The 16,468-nt window shown below is 43.6% G+C and overlaps 1 protein-coding gene and 1 long non-coding RNA gene across 4 annotated transcripts in view; one reads left to right on the plus strand and one right to left on the minus strand.

The window, feature by feature from the left end:
• The window catches only part of DCTN5 (dynactin subunit 5), a 31,991-nt gene extending 16,001 nt beyond the window's left edge, over positions 1–15,990 (plus strand). Inside the window, exons 5-6 of one of the 3 annotated variants that reach the window (XM_077907024.1) lie at positions 1,146–1,248; positions 4,515–15,990. In XM_077907024.1, the coding sequence (XP_077763150.1) occupies positions 1,146–1,248; positions 4,515–4,612 (201 nt within the window). In that variant the 3' untranslated portion in view covers positions 4,613–15,990. Of the gene's footprint in view, positions 1–1,145; positions 1,249–2,597; positions 2,970–2,999; positions 3,625–4,514 lie in introns of those variants that run through there. The other 2 variants (XM_077907026.1, XM_077907025.1) reach the window with 2 other exon arrangements.
• On the minus strand, positions 918–4,754 carry LOC144319184 (uncharacterized). Its single transcript, XR_013385089.1, has 3 exons — positions 4,141–4,754; positions 1,874–1,957; positions 918–1,258 (listed from the first exon to the last, which is right to left on the minus strand). It is a non-coding gene; the product is annotated as an uncharacterized LOC144319184 (long non-coding RNA).
• Positions 15,991–16,468: the final 478 nt, after the last annotated feature.

The following is a 16,468-nucleotide window of genomic DNA, read 5'->3' on the forward strand; positions in this document are numbered from 1 at the left end:
GGGATCCCCATAGGGAGCCCAATGCAGAACTCGATCCAAGATCCCAGGATCACAACCTGAGCCAAAGGCAGACGCTGAACTGCTGAGCCACCCAGGCATCTCTGTCAGCCAAGTATGTTTTATCAGATCATTTGACCAGAGCACAAGTGAACTCACAGGCCCTGGTGATGTAAATTCAGTCAGCGAAAACCCAAACTTTCATTTACCCAGCAGGTAGTCTGAGGCACAACTTTAATCTGTAAACAGAAGCCTGTCCTTTCCCTTAACCCAGGAGACAGATGGATCTACTAGACCTTATTTCTTGCCCTCAAAATGCTGTGAATGGTGGCAGAATTGAAAAGTGGCAGCAGTGGATAAGTCAAGCATAAGGCTTGGCTTAAACCTTCAAAATGAGCATATTTGCTAATACAAACCAGTAGTAAAAAGTAGACTCTTATTCGATGCACAAGTGGCTCCAAGGGTTCGATTGATACGAGAATTAGTCTCCTCTTTCCCCCTTTCCCTTGGAAGGTTCTCAGGCAGGTTCTTCACTCATGGAAACAAGACAGCTGGTCCAAATGTCTGTCCTATCCTCCAGAAACCCTACTGGAAAAAGCTATTTTCCCAGTAATACCAGCAGAATCTTTGACAATAAGATTCATCAGACTGATTGGGCTCATTCCCCACATCAGTTGCTGTGGCCAGGCTTGGGGCTTGGGGTTAGCATAGGGGACTGTGATGGGCAGAGGGGTGGTTTCCAAGAACAATACAGGTTCTGTTACAGAAGAAAGGAGATCAGATGTCAGACAAGCATAATAATAAATGTCTACTGCATTTTAAAAGACAAGCAGAAAATCGCACAACTCTTGGAAGACTGAATTTGAATCTGTAATGCCAAAGATAACATGAACTGTCCCTAGCATTCAACCCTTCTCCAAGTTCATGCACACATGCACACATACACATGCACATTCATATCCCTACCTCCTGCTTGTCAGGTGCCACCCAAAATAGGGAATTGTGACCAAACCTCTTGTCATTGTCCTTATCTATTATATGATAGCATGGATAGAGAAAATATAAAATAGCATTCCATACAGCAGACCAGGCAACTTTTATTCAAGCATTTCCTGCTCTATTTCCTAGTGACAAGATTTTAATTTCAGGGGCGCCGGTGTGTGTTGAAAGACTGCTGCAAAATTCTTGATAACACAGTATTACCCCCAGAAACTGTGGTGCCACCATTCACTGTCTTCTCAGGCTGCCCAGGTAAGCTTGGCTGTTGAATATGAAAGCTCATTTTCCATCACAAAAAAAAACATACGCAATTTTTTATCTCTTACAATGTATTGATCTAGCTAATTTAAAAATTCTCCTGCTACAGATTACCTAGAAATGCTATCTAAAATATAACCAGTATCTTTTCAAATGCATAATTGGGTTCATAAGGAAATTTCAAGGGTCAGAAACAAAGAGGAAAAGAAACTCTCACTATAAGTATGGTTAGGTTTATGTAGCTTCCTAATTAGAGTAGTTTAGGGTTTCATACTCCTGTAGGGATGAGAGAGAAAGCCTTGTATCCACAGAGAGATCCTCTTAAAGTGTGATCTCCCAACAAAAAGCTGATAGAGAGTAAACCCGCCACCAGCCCAGGAAAAGTATAAAGAAACAAGACTCTCTTGGCCTGGGTTCTGGGTAGAAAAAGAAAAAGTCTCCATTTCTCTCCAGAGAATTCTAACAATGGCTTCATGTTGGTTGGAGATTTGAGTTTATATTTCCCACATTGCCCAAAAATGCCCAAACTGAAAATTTGACGTTAACCGTGGTCTAAGACTAATGATAGCTCTAGGACACCCAAGAGAAGCAAGTACATCCCCTCTCGATCTTGGCTCACAGAATGCCATCAGGTAAAGCCTTCATCAGCTCAGTGTTCCAAATGATCAAACACGTGAGGAAACAAAAGTGATACATGCATATCCTAGAAAATTTGGAAAACAGAAAATCAGAAGGAAGAAGAAAATCTCATGTCCACTATTCCACCCCAAGGCAGTCTCTTTTCTTCTCCATATGGTTTTATATGGATGAACTTATGCAGCGTGGACAGAGGGCACACCAGAGATTCACAGATGGAAGATGCTATGTAGGAAGAGATTTGACAGTAGATGAGATCTACCACCAACTGAGTGGTTTAGTTGCTTTTCTAATTAAAAAACTCATCACTCAGATCATTGACTTTGGGTTTCAGAGATGTACAAAATCATCCACTTAGAATCTTTAGGGAGGAAATTGGCTGTTCTGCTGTTTCCATGCATCTCTGCATTTGCAGAGGAGGAAGGAGAGCCTTGCTGAGTGATTCTCCCTATATTGGGTTCCCACTGTGGAAAAGTCTCATTGTTCTTAGCAAATGCAGATCAGAATAGCCCCAGCCTTTGTCTTAGGTTGATTGTCAGACAGTTATCTGATCTGAGGTGAGAAGTAAATTGCCAGAGAAATACCTTAATCTCTTTTAACTTATTCAAGGTTCTTAGAACCAGGTGTGGTCTTTGTGCATTGATGACTGAGGCGGGAGACACCACTTGGTATTTGTTTTGTTTTTTGTGTGTTTTTTCTTTTAAAAGATTTTACTTCTTTATTCATGAGAGACACAAAGAGAGAGGCAGAGACATAGGCAGAGGGAGAAGCAAGCTCCCTGCCGGTAGCCTGATGCGGGACCTGATCCCAGGACCCCAGGTCCCCGGGATCACAACGTGAGCCGAAGGCACTCAACCACTGAGCCACCCAGGCGCCCCTACTACTTGATATTTTAAATCCAAATAAGCACTGTGTTTGGAGGTTCTGATGGAGGATTCAAGCTGCCTGAGACCTCAGAGATCATTGTGTAGATGGGGAAACTGAGAGATTGGATTGTCTGTCTACAGGATCAGAGCTGGTTCATAGGAAAGCCTTGACTAGCACTTAAAATCCTTATTTAGAGTCTAGTACTTTGTGCATTGTGACAAGAGACTTCCCATGTTTTTCAGTATTTTCACAAGGAAATGCTAACATCTAGATACTGCTGTTGGCAATTTACATCTTTTATAAAGAAGCCTAAGACTGTAGGACAGCCAGCACAGTTTTGGAGGGCTCCACTGTGTGACATTGAGTAGTGGAACAAAATGAAAGGCGAATCATCCAGGAAGAATCTGGGTCACGAACTAAAAAGCCTAAACTGCCTGTAGGAGTCAGAAGTGATTGAAGTAATAGCCTATCATGGCTGTCCCAGAATACAGGCGTAACATTATAAGAACTTCTGATATTTCATGAGGAGCTAAAAATCTGAATTTCTATGGGATATATCTGAATTTTTAAGGGTTGGCTGCTAACTTTTTAAAAAAGATTAAATACTGTACAGACCAAACATATGTTTGCAAATCTAACATGGGCTGCTCATTTGTAAAAGGTAGATGTCTGTGAGAATTTTGTATTTTTTAGACTTTTTTTTCTATCCTACCTGTTATTTTCTCTCTATATATGTATGCAAGTGTCTCTGTTTGTTTTGTATGCATATTAATGCAGAGGTATGTGTTGTATATGTGTATATAGGTACTTGTGTATATAACACAGATATATAAAACTGCTTAACCTGTATAAACAGATTCACACTTTCTCTTGTTTGGAAACTTGTGTTCTTAATGGTGTATCTTGGGCATCTTTTCTTGTCGTATGTAGAGATTCCCCTAATTCCTTTTCATGGTTATGTGGTTTTCAGTGCATAAAAGCACCACAGTGTAATGGATCAGTTCCCTGGTATAATGGGTCATTAGACGCTGTATCTGGATTTTCACTATTAGAAACTTTGCTGCATTAATATTTTTGTACATATATTGTTTAATTGGGCAAGGTTATTTGGAGGATAAATTCTTAGAAGTCATTCTTCAGGCTACAGAGTGAACTTTTAAAAGTTTTGCTAGATTTTCCAAAATTCCTCTTCAAAATGGTTGTACAAATATATGCTTCCACCCATAGTGTACAAGAGTGCCTCTTTCCTAGAAATCTTTAAATACAATTTTTTGTCTTTCAATAGGATATTTCTGTTCTACTCCCATCCATGATTTGTCTATATGTAGCAAGTTTGGGGGTTGGATTCAGTTTCATTGTATGAACAACAGAGCGGTTTCTTACCTCAAAGGGTGTTCACCTTGGCTTGCCCTGTAGGTGTCACACCACAATCCAGGGGATGGACCAATCTTTGAAACAACCTCCCATGTAGTCAGAGATGCCTTAACTCTTTAAATCATACAATAATGTACTAACTGCTTTTATCTGGAAGATATTTATCCATTCGAGGATTTGTATTATTGTTTGTCTCCCCCCACACACAAAAATTCCATCTTGAAGATACGGTCAGTAAAAATATTCTGCTAGTGTTGAAGCTGGAAGACCTAGCATTTAGATGCTCATGAGTAAAGAAAAGGGCCTCATAGGGGTTTAAATGGAAATTAAAACTGCTGGCTTTCCTCGGCTCCAGTTCGTTGACCAGGTCTTTCTTTCTCCAGGACTGTTTTCAGGGGAGCTCCCAGAATGTACCCAGGAGCTGATGATTGACGTCACCAAGAGCTACTACCAGAAGTTTTTGCCCTTGACACAGGTCTAATGTCTCTGCCTCGTGTCTTGAATTCGTTTGAGCTCTAAGATGAACTTGGGGACAAAGTGAGCCAGCCAGCATCTACAAAGAGCTCTTGTGTCTTTGATACCTTCTGCCCTCTTTTTTTCTTTGTCTGGTTTTAATTCTTTAGAATTTCCCAATCCTTCCAGGTTCTAAGCTCTTAAGACTTTGACAACAGAACGTCTGGAGGAATTGTGTCCAAATGCTGTGCTTAATGGTCTTATCTATTAACAGTCACTTCATAACATTATCTGTGGAACACAGAATCATCTGTTCCCAGCACTCCCACCCCTTGGTGCTGTGGGTGATGGGATCCTGCTGAAACAGGCCTACAGAGCAGGGCATGTCCCAGGTGGAGGTCGTGAAGCTCGCATGCTACTCATGGCCATTAGCTGCTCACACAGTGAGCACCTCCCACATGGGTCACTCTCAGCTTCAAGGAGAGCAACATTTGGCCAGTTGCTACAATTGTTAATGGTCGTGGGGGGGAAAAAGTGTTTGTGACTTTTCAGAGCCCAGATTCCTTTTGGCTACTAAAACTTGAAGGTAGGAGTGGTTAGCATTTCTCCTCTTCCCAAAATGATCTTAAATGTCATTTTAACCCAGGGTGATTAATAAAAGGCTATCTAGCATTCTGTTCTAGGGCCTTTGGCTTTCACTAGAAGGGGTTTTATTTTTGCAAAGACCTAGGTATGAGTCTCCTGTGTGGATGAATTAGTCTAGCAGTCACTCCTTGCCTCACAGTATTTGGAGGCAACAGCATATGCCTTATTTCCTTGAAGATGTAGCCTTTGTGACACTTGTCCTCTGGCCTAGAGCCATTCACCCACTCGTATTTGCCATAAACCTTACATTTCAGACCAAAATATCTGTACCTGGACCCAATCACATATATACACAGGGGACTCTTAAATCATTCTGTGGGCACAGAGCCCCAAGGAGTAAATGAAGTTACTAGTGCTCTTCTTAATTCTCTCCTGGGGAATAACACAACCTTGCCTGGTTTTGCTCTGACTTCTTGGTCTAAAAGGAAGAGTTAGAAAGGAAGGTCTGAAAGGCTTTGCTTTGCTTAATGCTCTGATTCTGCTGTGAACAGGATAAGGTAGTCCAGCCTTGAAGGTTAGGATCTAGCAGGAGCTTTCCTGACTTAATATCTGGTTATGAGGTTTGTTAAAATGGCTATATGTGGTGATCTCCTCTAGGTCAATGTAAAACTGTTCCAGTTTGTCGTTTGTTTTTTTTTTTATGTTTGTGCATTAAAAGATTAACACGCAAAACAAAGCATTTGAAGGTGATCCCTCTCCACCTCCATGATGGCTACCTCACTTCGTCAGGCAGCCTCCCTGCTGAGCAGGGAGTCCAGTGTGGAGCTTGATCCCAGGACCCCTGGATCGTGACTTCACTGCATGCCTGGTCCCTTGCTATAAATTTTACATTCACTATATTGCTATGGCTCACGCCAACCCAGTAAGGTAGATGTTATTCCTATTTTACAGATGAGAAAAAAACTCAAAGATCTTAGATAACTTGGCACAATCCATACAGTGAAGAAGTAGCTGACCCAGGTTTATCTGGCAGCCTAGTTGTGCAATTCGGCTCTCCCCTAGTAAGATGAGACTAGGCTTTCCCTTGGAGCACATCTGCTACGAGTCCTATCTGACACCAGTAATGGCTGCAATTTGTAATGGCTGCAAATTTTTGTTTTTAAATCATTTTCTGGGGGATCCCTGGGTGGCGCAGTGGTTTGGCGCCTGCCTTTGGCCCAGGGCACGATCCTGGAGACCTGGGATCGGATCCCACATCAGGCTCCCGGTGCATGGAGCCTGCTTCTCCCTCTGCCTGTATCTCTGCCCCTCTCTCTCTCTGTGACTATCATAAATAAATAAAATAAAAAAAAAATTAAAAAAAAAATAAATCATTTTCTGGCATCTCCCCCAGCCAGAGGGAGATGGTATTGATTGAACCATCCAACACTGTCTGTCACAGACAGGAAGCCCAGTGTCCCTTCTTAGATGACTGACTCCTTGCAATGTGCCCTGTTGTCTTGTAGCTGCAGTTTTGAAGGTAAATGGGAGTAGGTTCCATGAGAGAATTGTAGAATTGTCTTGCTTGCTGTAAGAAATAGTGTCATAAAATTCCGTACCATATGGTTGGCACTCTATAGAGGAATCTGCAAGTTGGATTAGACAAAAATCCAGTTAGAATGCTTTGTTGCAAGTGACAGAAATGCAGCTTGAGCCAATTTAAGTAAGAAATGGATTTTATTGGCTTCCGCAACAAATCATGGAAAAGACTAGTTTGAGAGGCAGCGTAATATGGACCTTAAGCAAGTTACTTAATCTCTCTGCCCTGGTATCCTAACCTATATGACAAGAATGACAATAGTGTCCCCCACAGAATTGGTTCAGATTAAATAAGCTACTATATATATAAACATTAAAGATAACTCCTAGCACTCCGTAAGTAATAATATCATCACCACAGGGACAACTGTATCCAGAGATTTAAACCCCATAGAGCTCTTTGTTTTCTATATCTTTTTTAAAAAGATTTTATTTATTTATTTTTAAAGATTTTATTGATTTATTTGAGAGGGCATGTGCATGAGAGGGAGTAGGGACAGAGGGAGAAAGAGAAGCAGCCTCCCTGCTGAGCAGGGAGTCCAATGCGGGGGCTTGATCCCAGAACCTCAGGATCATGACCTGAGCTGAAGGCAGATGCTTAACTGACTGAGACATCCAGGCCCCCTTGTCTTGTATATTTTTTTCACCTGCACATTAGTAAAGGTACAGACGAGGCTGCTGTAACAGAGAGACCATGGAAATACTGTGGCTCCAACGAGTTATCCCTCCTAACAGTGCAGGGATAGGCAGGTTGTTCGGGACAAATAGGTAGCTGGGCTCAGTGAACTCATCAAATACCCAAATTACTGGGCCACCCTTAGCTACAAGAGAGGCTGTAAATTTAGTCACTGTTTGGGTAGCTAAAACTCTGAAGAAGGAGATTCTAACAGTAAAAAGGAGAGGGGGAGATTGGACTAGGGAGACAGTAAGCAAGCTCTCCCAAGCCTGTGTGTTGGCTTCCTTTTCTCCTACTGTGAGTGGGCTTTCCCCACGCATTGGGGCATGTGGCAACTGACAGCTCCAGATGCATACCCTTCCAGCTTGGTGACCCTGAAAGAAAGCCTTTTTCCCTCCAGTACTAATTTGTAAAAGTCCCACAGAAAGGTTCTCAGTGGCTTCTGGCAAGTCCCATACCCTTTTGGATTAATTACTGTGGCCAGGGCTGTACCATAGACCTGATCTGGGTCATGAGCTTTCCTCCATCCCTCCATGGTGGGAATGGGTGGAGAAAAGAGTCCATCACCAAAGCAAGGTATTGGGCAGACAGAAACAATAGCTAGTTCAAACAGTAAAAGAGTCTAATTATTGACTGATACTGTTAGAAAGGCTGTTGACAGTCTTGTGTCCTAGGAAAGGCCAGCTGGACTCTGTCTCCATGGTGGCTCTCACTCCAGGGACAATCTGTCACCAGATAATTAAAACCCAGAGAAGAAAGTGTCTTGTCCTCACAATACTCCCAGAAGAGCAGACTGATGGGAGAGACCTTGGTTGGGACTCTTTCCAGTTGGCTTAGGGTAGAGGGGGAACTCACTGGCCTATGGGGCTGATAAGGCCAGGGCCAGATTGGACTTCAGGCCATATTCCAAGACTCACAACAGCATCATCAGGGATCTGTCTCTTCAGTTATTTTATTTTATTTTATTTTATTTTATTTTATTTTATTTTATTTTATTTTATTAATATTTTTTAAGATTTTATTTACTTATGAGAGATACATAGCGAGAGAGAGAGAGAGAGAGAGGCAGAGACACAGGCAGAGGGACAAGCAGGTCCCATGCAGGGAGCCCGACATGGGACTTGATCCCGGGTCTCCAGGATCAGGCCCTGGGCTGAAGGCGGCACTAAACCGCTGAGCCACCCGGGCTGCCCTGTCTCTTCAGTTCTTGAGTCTGCTTTCCTTTGAGTTGGCTTCATTCTCAGGCTTCACAAGTGACCCTGCAGTTCCAGTTATTAGTAGAAAGAACTCCCCCCCCCTTTTTTTTTAATGATTTTTTATTTATTTGTGAGAAAGACCGCACAAACAGGGGGAGGGGAAGAGGGAGAGGGAAAAGCAGATTCCGCACTGAGCAGGGAGCCTGACACAGGGCTCGATCCCAAGACCCTGAGATCATAACCCGAGCTGAAGGCAGACACTTAATCGACTGAGCCCCCCAAGCACCCCAAAGTTCCCCTTTCTTGACAAAACCCGTGGACCTGGCTTTCATTGGCCCAAACCTGGGAGCTATCAAGCCTCAAGTAATCATCATGGCCAGGAAGGTGGAATGCACTGATTGCCTAGACCTGGGTGGGGCACATGCCCACATGGACTGCAAAGTGGTGCCTGGTGGTTGTGTGTGTGGAGGAGGTGATATTACCAGAAGAGAGGATGAATGGTTACTAGGAAGGAAAAATCACCTGTCCAGTTCACACCTCTTCCTTTTCTCCAGTTGTCCTCACTATCCTCAGTCTGCCTACCCTTACCACATTTCCAATCTCATTACCCTTGGTCTTGGGAGGGAGGGTGCCTCCTGAGAGGTACCTGGGCCTGGCACAGAGAGGATATTGCTTATCAGAAGTGTAGTGCCCAATAAAGAGCCATTTAGAGGATGCTCCTCTGCCTGGAACTGCTTCCTTGTGGACCCCCATAACACCTTGTGGAAGGACCCTTGTCAAGATTTAGATAGCATTCTAGTTATGTACTTGTGTTCTTGTCTGAGCCCACACCAGCTAAGGAGTCCGGTGTGAGCCTGTGGGTATCTGGCATATACTTAATAGAGTGTTTACCTGGATATGAGTTCCTTCACCCCTGAGTCCCTACCCAGCCTAAGTAAGTCTCATGTTGCAGGGTCCCTGGTGCAGGAAACAAGGACGAATGACTGGTTTGTGCACCTCCTGTTGGTGGATTCTGTTGCATGTGGTTACACAGGGCTCCTGTGGTTAGTTGGGATCTGCAGTGGCTTCTGAATTAGTCACTTCTGCATGGGCCATTTCACTCAGCGCCTGAGGCCACAGTTCCCTTCTTTGTCACTCTGACCCATGTGGGTGCTGACAGACTTGACGTGAATCAGACAAACATTGCTTCTATTTAATACATCCTTGGAAGTTTTTCAGCTATAAAGAGGGGATTTTGGTGGATAGGGAGGCCTTTCTTGGTGCATTGATCTGGCCAGTGAGAGCCCACAGGGGTCTAGAACATGAAGCCCCAGACATGTTCTCACTTGCCCTCAGCTATTTCCAGGACAAATTGGCATTATTGGACCTGGTTGGTTGCCTTGGGTGATTAGATCTTGGGAGCTGATCCCCTGGGGGATAGTTTCTGTGGTGCTGCAAGGCCCCTGTAATGCCATTGGCAGTGTTGAGACAATGTGTTAAGGCTTTGTTATTTCAAAAGAGCTGTCAGGAAAGTGTCCTGCCATCTTGAACCAGTTCCTGTAAGTCCAGGAACACTGAAACACTTCGAGAGCCCCCCAGTAATCTGGTTGTACTTTTCTAGAACATGCACTTGGGCTAGGAAGGTGGGGTCCTGACTACTTGCTACATCTCGCATTTACTCATTTAACAAACACCTGTTGTGCTGCTGCTGAGTACCAGGCCCTGCCTTTCTTAGCTCCTGTAGAAAATAAGATGGAGCCAGACCGCTTCTGGAGGGAATCTTACTTTTTAAAAAATTTTATTTAAATTCAACTTGCCAACATACAGTGTAACACCCAGTGCTCATCTCATCATGTGCCTGGAGGGTCTTATAGATTAGTAGGAGAGAAAGCCAAGGAAACAGAGTTTCCTGGGGGACCTTTTTCAGGTCATAGTGGTGAAGGGTGTGGGCATCAGAGACAGGCAGACCAAATCCCAGCCCTGCTGTTTACTTGCCTTGTGACTTTGGGCAAGTTATCTCCCCTTGTGGAATCTCAGATTTCTCATCCATAAAATGAGGAACATGAATAGGGGTTGTTAATGAGAATTTAAATGCATTCATACATGTAAAGCAGGACTGCTGGCTCAGGGTAAGCGCTCAATGACTCGTAGTTTTAACAACTGTTATTACGAAATGATACATCTTGAGTGAAATTCCTAATAGTATAAGGTATAATATTCTTGTATATTTTTTAATTTAGAATAAAGTTAAGAACATCTGTTCATTTATAATCAATCTACCACAAAGAAGAGATGGGGAACAGAAATTACCCTTCCTTGCCAGGCACTTATTAGAGAACATTTAATCCTCCCAACTGTCAAAAACGTAGGGATTTTTATAACTCATTATTCAGAGGAGGAAACTGATCTTCATAGAGGTTAAGTAAATTTGCCCAGTGTCACACATCTAATTAATGACTGAGCCAGAATCAAAGCCAAGTCTTATCTGGCTACAAAGTCCATGTTTTATGCAGTTCCCCCAATATCCCAGGCCTCCAAAGCATGTGGCTCTGAGAAGGAACCTTGCTGCCCAATCAGTTAATCCTTTGTTTTCCTGAAGTTTTTGCTGGTGGGTTGGCCACATGTACTTGTCATTCTGCAGTCCAACCCAGACCCTGAAGTGAGAAGAGTTAGCACAGGACGTCCCTGCTTCCCCAACGAGAGGAGATGGCTTGTTTTGTATCTCCAAGTCCATTGGACATCATGCAGATGGCTTGTGCATATGAAAATCATCCAAGAGAAGAGACACAAGAATGGAGTCCACACCCTCTCTGGCTTTCAGACCGTGGGTCTAGACATTCAGCCCTGGTCTTTCTCGACCCTACCCACATACCTCTTTTCAGCTATATTCATCTCAACCTTTGGTGTCAGCTAGGCGGGCTTTCCGACTTTGCATAGGGACAGCAAGAGCCCGGGGAAGTAGTAGGGCTAGAGGAAGGGGAGAATAAGGAAATCTGAGACTCAGGAACTGCAAGACCTCTTAGAGACCCTGAGCTCCCTAGGAATAGCCACAGGTTCTCTTTATTTCAGTAATCATAACAACAGTTGGCATGCCCATGTGCTTGGTGTGTTTGAAGTGCTCTCCTCCTAGAAGCTCTTCACAGGAATCTTCAGAGATAGGCATGTCCCAGAATCCTAGGAGATGGGCACTATCATGATCCCCATTTTATTGACGTGGGATTAGAGGCACAGAGAGGTTGAGTAACTTGCCCAAGGTCACACAGCTAGTAAGGGGAGGAACTGTTGTTTGAACAGGGTTCTCTGGTCCATGAGTTTAAGATATACATCATGCTGCTTTTAGGTCCATTTAGGGTTCTCTGGTCCATGAGACATCATGCTGCTCTTTGATAGGGAGGGAGGGAGTGAACAAATGAATCTGGTATTTGTGGCTAGCCAGACAGATAGGGCCCCCAGAGGCTGCATAAGGGGTACTTTGGAGTCAGCAGAATTGGGTTGCAATTCTAGCTCTGCCACCTCCTGCCTATAGGACCTGGGGCGATAACCTAATCCAGAAGTGCTCATTTCCTCATCTTCAAAATGGGAATAAGGTCTTTGTGAGGATTCAGGGAGATCATCTCTGTAAAGCTCTTAGCCCCATGCCCAGCATCTAGTAAGGGCTCAGTAAGAGTTGGCTATTAGTATTCCTGACACTCTGCAGATCAATGGTATTAATGTGGCAATTGCAGCTGTACCCATTGAAAGTCCACATTGACAAGAACTAGAAAGGAACATGAAAACAGTTGTTAAAGGTCAAAGGAAATTAAAGTTTCTTCAGTGCTTCACCATTTCTTAAAAAATGTTCCTAAATGGAATAAAATATACATGCCATGATTGCTAAGTGGTCTTATCTTATGACGGGTTGTTTCTGCCTCTGCAGAAAAGAGTTAGCTTCTAACCACTTCAGACCTGTGGTTAGAATCCTATCAGTGCTGAATTTACTGCTAGGGGTTTGAGTAAATTTGCAATGAGGAAAAAAGGGAGTTTTTAAAAATGACTTTGTATTTTGTGGCTATTAAATCTGGAAATATGATAAAATTGATTTAAAATGTTTCATAGTTCTAATTTCATAAATGCTGGAGGGATCATCTGATCAATGAAAGGTGTAAAAAAAATAAGGTGTTAGTGGAATACAGCTTCCTCCTTTTAGCTATCGATGCGTGTGTTGGAGTAAATTCTTTGAATATTGGAACTAAGACAAGTCTTCATGATTTTTGCTATGATTTGTGTCTGTTGGAACTTCTGGAAGGGGAGACAACATGAAAAGAGAGGCAATTTCTGTATGGAAATTCACACTTGGAATTGGAAAAAGCAGTTAAATTGCCAGTGAGCCCTAGTTGAAATCAAATGTGTGATATGTAGAGACCAATGACCAGCTAGTCTGATGTGCATGGTTTTGAGCGGGTCAGTTGAGACTCTAAGACTGACACCGGGAAAAGGAAGCCTTGCTTGTCACTTGAACCTGGACCATGGTTGTCTGGTACTGTGATATGTCTTTCTGCAACAAGCCAAAGAAAAACAGCTGGCTCTTCTGGAATCCCAAATTCACGGATTCTTGTCTGGACATGACTAAGCTGCAAACTGCTACAGGCTGCCGCGAGTTGTTTCAGCCCAGCAGGAATATTGACCCTGGGAACATTAGAGATGTAGGACCCCTTCTGTAAAGCTCTAAGTGATGAAAACCTCCATCATGGACGCTGGCTGGATCATCAGACCATATATGCATGCCCACAGAAGAGGGCTTCTTCTCTGATGGGACCATCTAAAATCAAGCTGCTGGTCGGCTCTTTATAACTAATGTGGAGGCTACCTGAACCCAAATTTGTGATCCCTGCCAACAGCTGCACACTGGAGGAGGGCACATCATAGGGACTGTGACCCCTCCGCCTGCTGTTAACAGATTGGACTCTGGGCCTTCTTGACAGGGATGTCTCACTGCTGTTGACTTGTGTCCAGCTTTCTATATTATTTGGAACTTACCACAATGGGCTGATAGATGGATCGGATGCTGCTTCCTTACTCCCTCTCCCTCCATACACACTTAGTAAGGTAGGTTCATTATCTGACTCTAAGAGAGGGATTGATTTTGGCTGTTCACTGGATAAAAGAGTGGGAGGTTATGTAAACCCATTTTAAAATTTTTGAAAATTCAGGCTTTCATCCTCATGAGTCAGCTAGGATGCCATCACAAAATGCCTTAGACTGGGAGTTTAAATAATAGAACTATGTGTTCTCATAGCTCCAGAGGCCAGAAGTCCAAGAGCAAGGTGTTGGCAGATTTGATTTCTCTTCCAGTCCTCTCTCCTGGGCTTGCCAATGGTCACTTCCTGTGTCCTGACATAGTCGCCTCTATGCTGTTTGTGTCCTAATCTTCTCACAAGGACGCCAGTCAGATCAGATGAGGGCCCACCCTCATGTCTCAATTTTAATTGAATCACCTCTTTGAAAGCCCTGTCTCCCAATATAGTCACATTCTAAGGTCCTGGGGGTAAGGGCTTCAACCTAGGAATTGGGGGGTGGGGTAGGGACACAGTCCAACCCCTGTGACACATCCTGACCAATTCCTGAGTTTGTCTTTCTGGTTAAGTTAGATAAAAAATATTTATCTGCAAAAATGTATTTGTGCCTCTTGCATACATCCCTTGCAGAGAAAAGGCCTGGAGTAGAATAAGAGGTGATTGAAAGAATGTTGTTGGTTTGCTGAACATTGGGGCCTCCAGGGGTTTTTAACAATGGACTGACGTCCTGGCACCTGGAGAGCCTTGGGCAAGTAGGAGGGGGGCATTTATGATCCTGGTTTTTCATGGAAGGTTTCCCTTCTTCCTGACAAGACTTCAGTGCTGCCTTTCTATGCACTGGAGTGCTCAGAGTTAAGACCACTGAGTCTATGCTCACACCTGGCAGTGCCAACTGTGACAACAGAGGGCCTCCGGGCTCTCCTACACAGAATGCACATTCACAAGATGCATAAATTTGTTCATGAACAAGCAAAACTGTTTGCAACTGACTGCCTTCAGGCTGCCCTTCAGAAACCAAGGGCTGGTTGGATCTTTCAGACTGGACTGGAAACTCTAGGGCAGGAGGCCACAGAATAGGAGGCTTACACTGGGGGCCCTGTTAACCTTCACCATCTAACGTAAGTCCTAACATTGCATACTCACTTCCAGGGGGACCTTGTGCCCAATTGTACTTATGTCTTTGTGCCCTAGTACCACACTGCCTCAGCCCTGGAAGGCTTCAGAGCAGCTTGCACTTGCCACAGTTGTGCTGGACCTGGATGTGGTCCCACGGTCCAGGTAGAAATGAATCATACAGAAGTTGAGTGAGGAAGCTGCTTGGCTTTCTATGAGGAAGCTGCTTGGCTTTCTAGGATAGACTGTTGTTGTTGTTATTGTTGTTTTTAATTGAGGTATAGTTGACAATAACATATCTAAAATAGACTTTTATGGTTAATGGGATATATTTTAAATGGCTAAATGCAGGACCCCTAACAGGCCTGAGATCAGTACTACAGATTGGTCTCATCATTTTGCAGGGGGTTCTACTGATAATAAATTCGCTGCATAAAGACTGGGCCAACGGCCAAGGTGGGGGACAGTGCAGAAGAGAGTTAACAATGTAGGCCTGAGATTACTCTCCTTGTTTGTAAGGCTGAGCCTTGGCTGACATCTGGATAATTGGATTTCGAGAGGGTTCTCAACATACTCTAAATGACGAGTGGCTCACTCTGCCTAAATGTTGCAAACAATATGGTTTATCCTGAATACCTGCTTTCTTTCCAGGAATCCAGAATTTTGATATGTGCTAGGCAGAGAGCACCTTGTTGACAAGCTCCCAGGAAAGGCCCTGGGTACTGAGTCTCTATGGAGCTTCCCTGGCAAATAACATTTCACCTTTGTTGTCAGAACTCAGTGCTGGAGGAATTAAGTGTGTCCTGTGTGACTCCACTGGGAAAGGGCTCTGGGAAGCTTGCGCGGTTTTCTCTGTGCTTTGTTCTATACACCTTTTCCCTTTGCTCACTTTGCTTTGTGGCCTTTCTCTGTAATAAATTATAGCCTGCTAATAGTAAGACTCTGTGCTGAGTCCTGTAAGTCTCCTAACAAGTCCTCAATCTACGGGGTAGTTTTGAGTTTTGCCCAAAACAGGGCATGGGGGGACTTCTGGGGTGCTGGTAGGGTTCTCTTTCTCAATCTGGGTGTTTATGTGGGGTGGGTTCAAGTTGTGAAAATCCATTGAGCTGTACAGTTATGATATGTAAACCTTTTGTCTACATATTTTAAATTTCAATGAAAAATACATACCACAAGGATAAAAAATAATAGCAACTTAATTAAAAAACTTCCTTTTATTCAGCAAGCATTTCAGTTACTTCTTTTTACTAGGCACAACTCTGGGAGCTTGGAACATGGGCTAGGAAAGACGTCATCATTGCCTCTCAGTTTATTGGGAGGCAGGTAGAGATACTTAAATATGGTCGATATTTGCTGGGCTCTGTCCAAAACATCATAGGGTGCAAAGGGGCACAGAAAAAGGACTTCTAACTTGGGTACTTTGCCGTTGTAGGGTTTCCACTCTACTTTGGGAAGTCAGGCAAATGGGCAGAGGGAGATAGCTGGGACCTATGGCAAACTAGGAAAGTATGTATGTAGGCATAGACTTGCATTTTGTCTTGCCTTTTTTTTTTAAGGAAAAAAACCACAAATCCGAATTTTTATGTGCGCTCTCTTGATTTTTAAGTGCTGTAAATGAATCCAAATTTTCCAAAGTGGGAGGCCAAGCAGAACACCCCCCTGCAGGATGTGTGGCCTTGACCTGTTTGCTGGGCGTTCTTCCA

The sequence above is a fragment of the Canis aureus genome, chromosome 8 (genome assembly GCF_053574225.1).
Source record: "Canis aureus isolate CA01 chromosome 8, VMU_Caureus_v.1.0, whole genome shotgun sequence".
Lineage (NCBI taxonomy): Eukaryota > Metazoa > Chordata > Mammalia > Carnivora > Canidae > Canis > Canis aureus.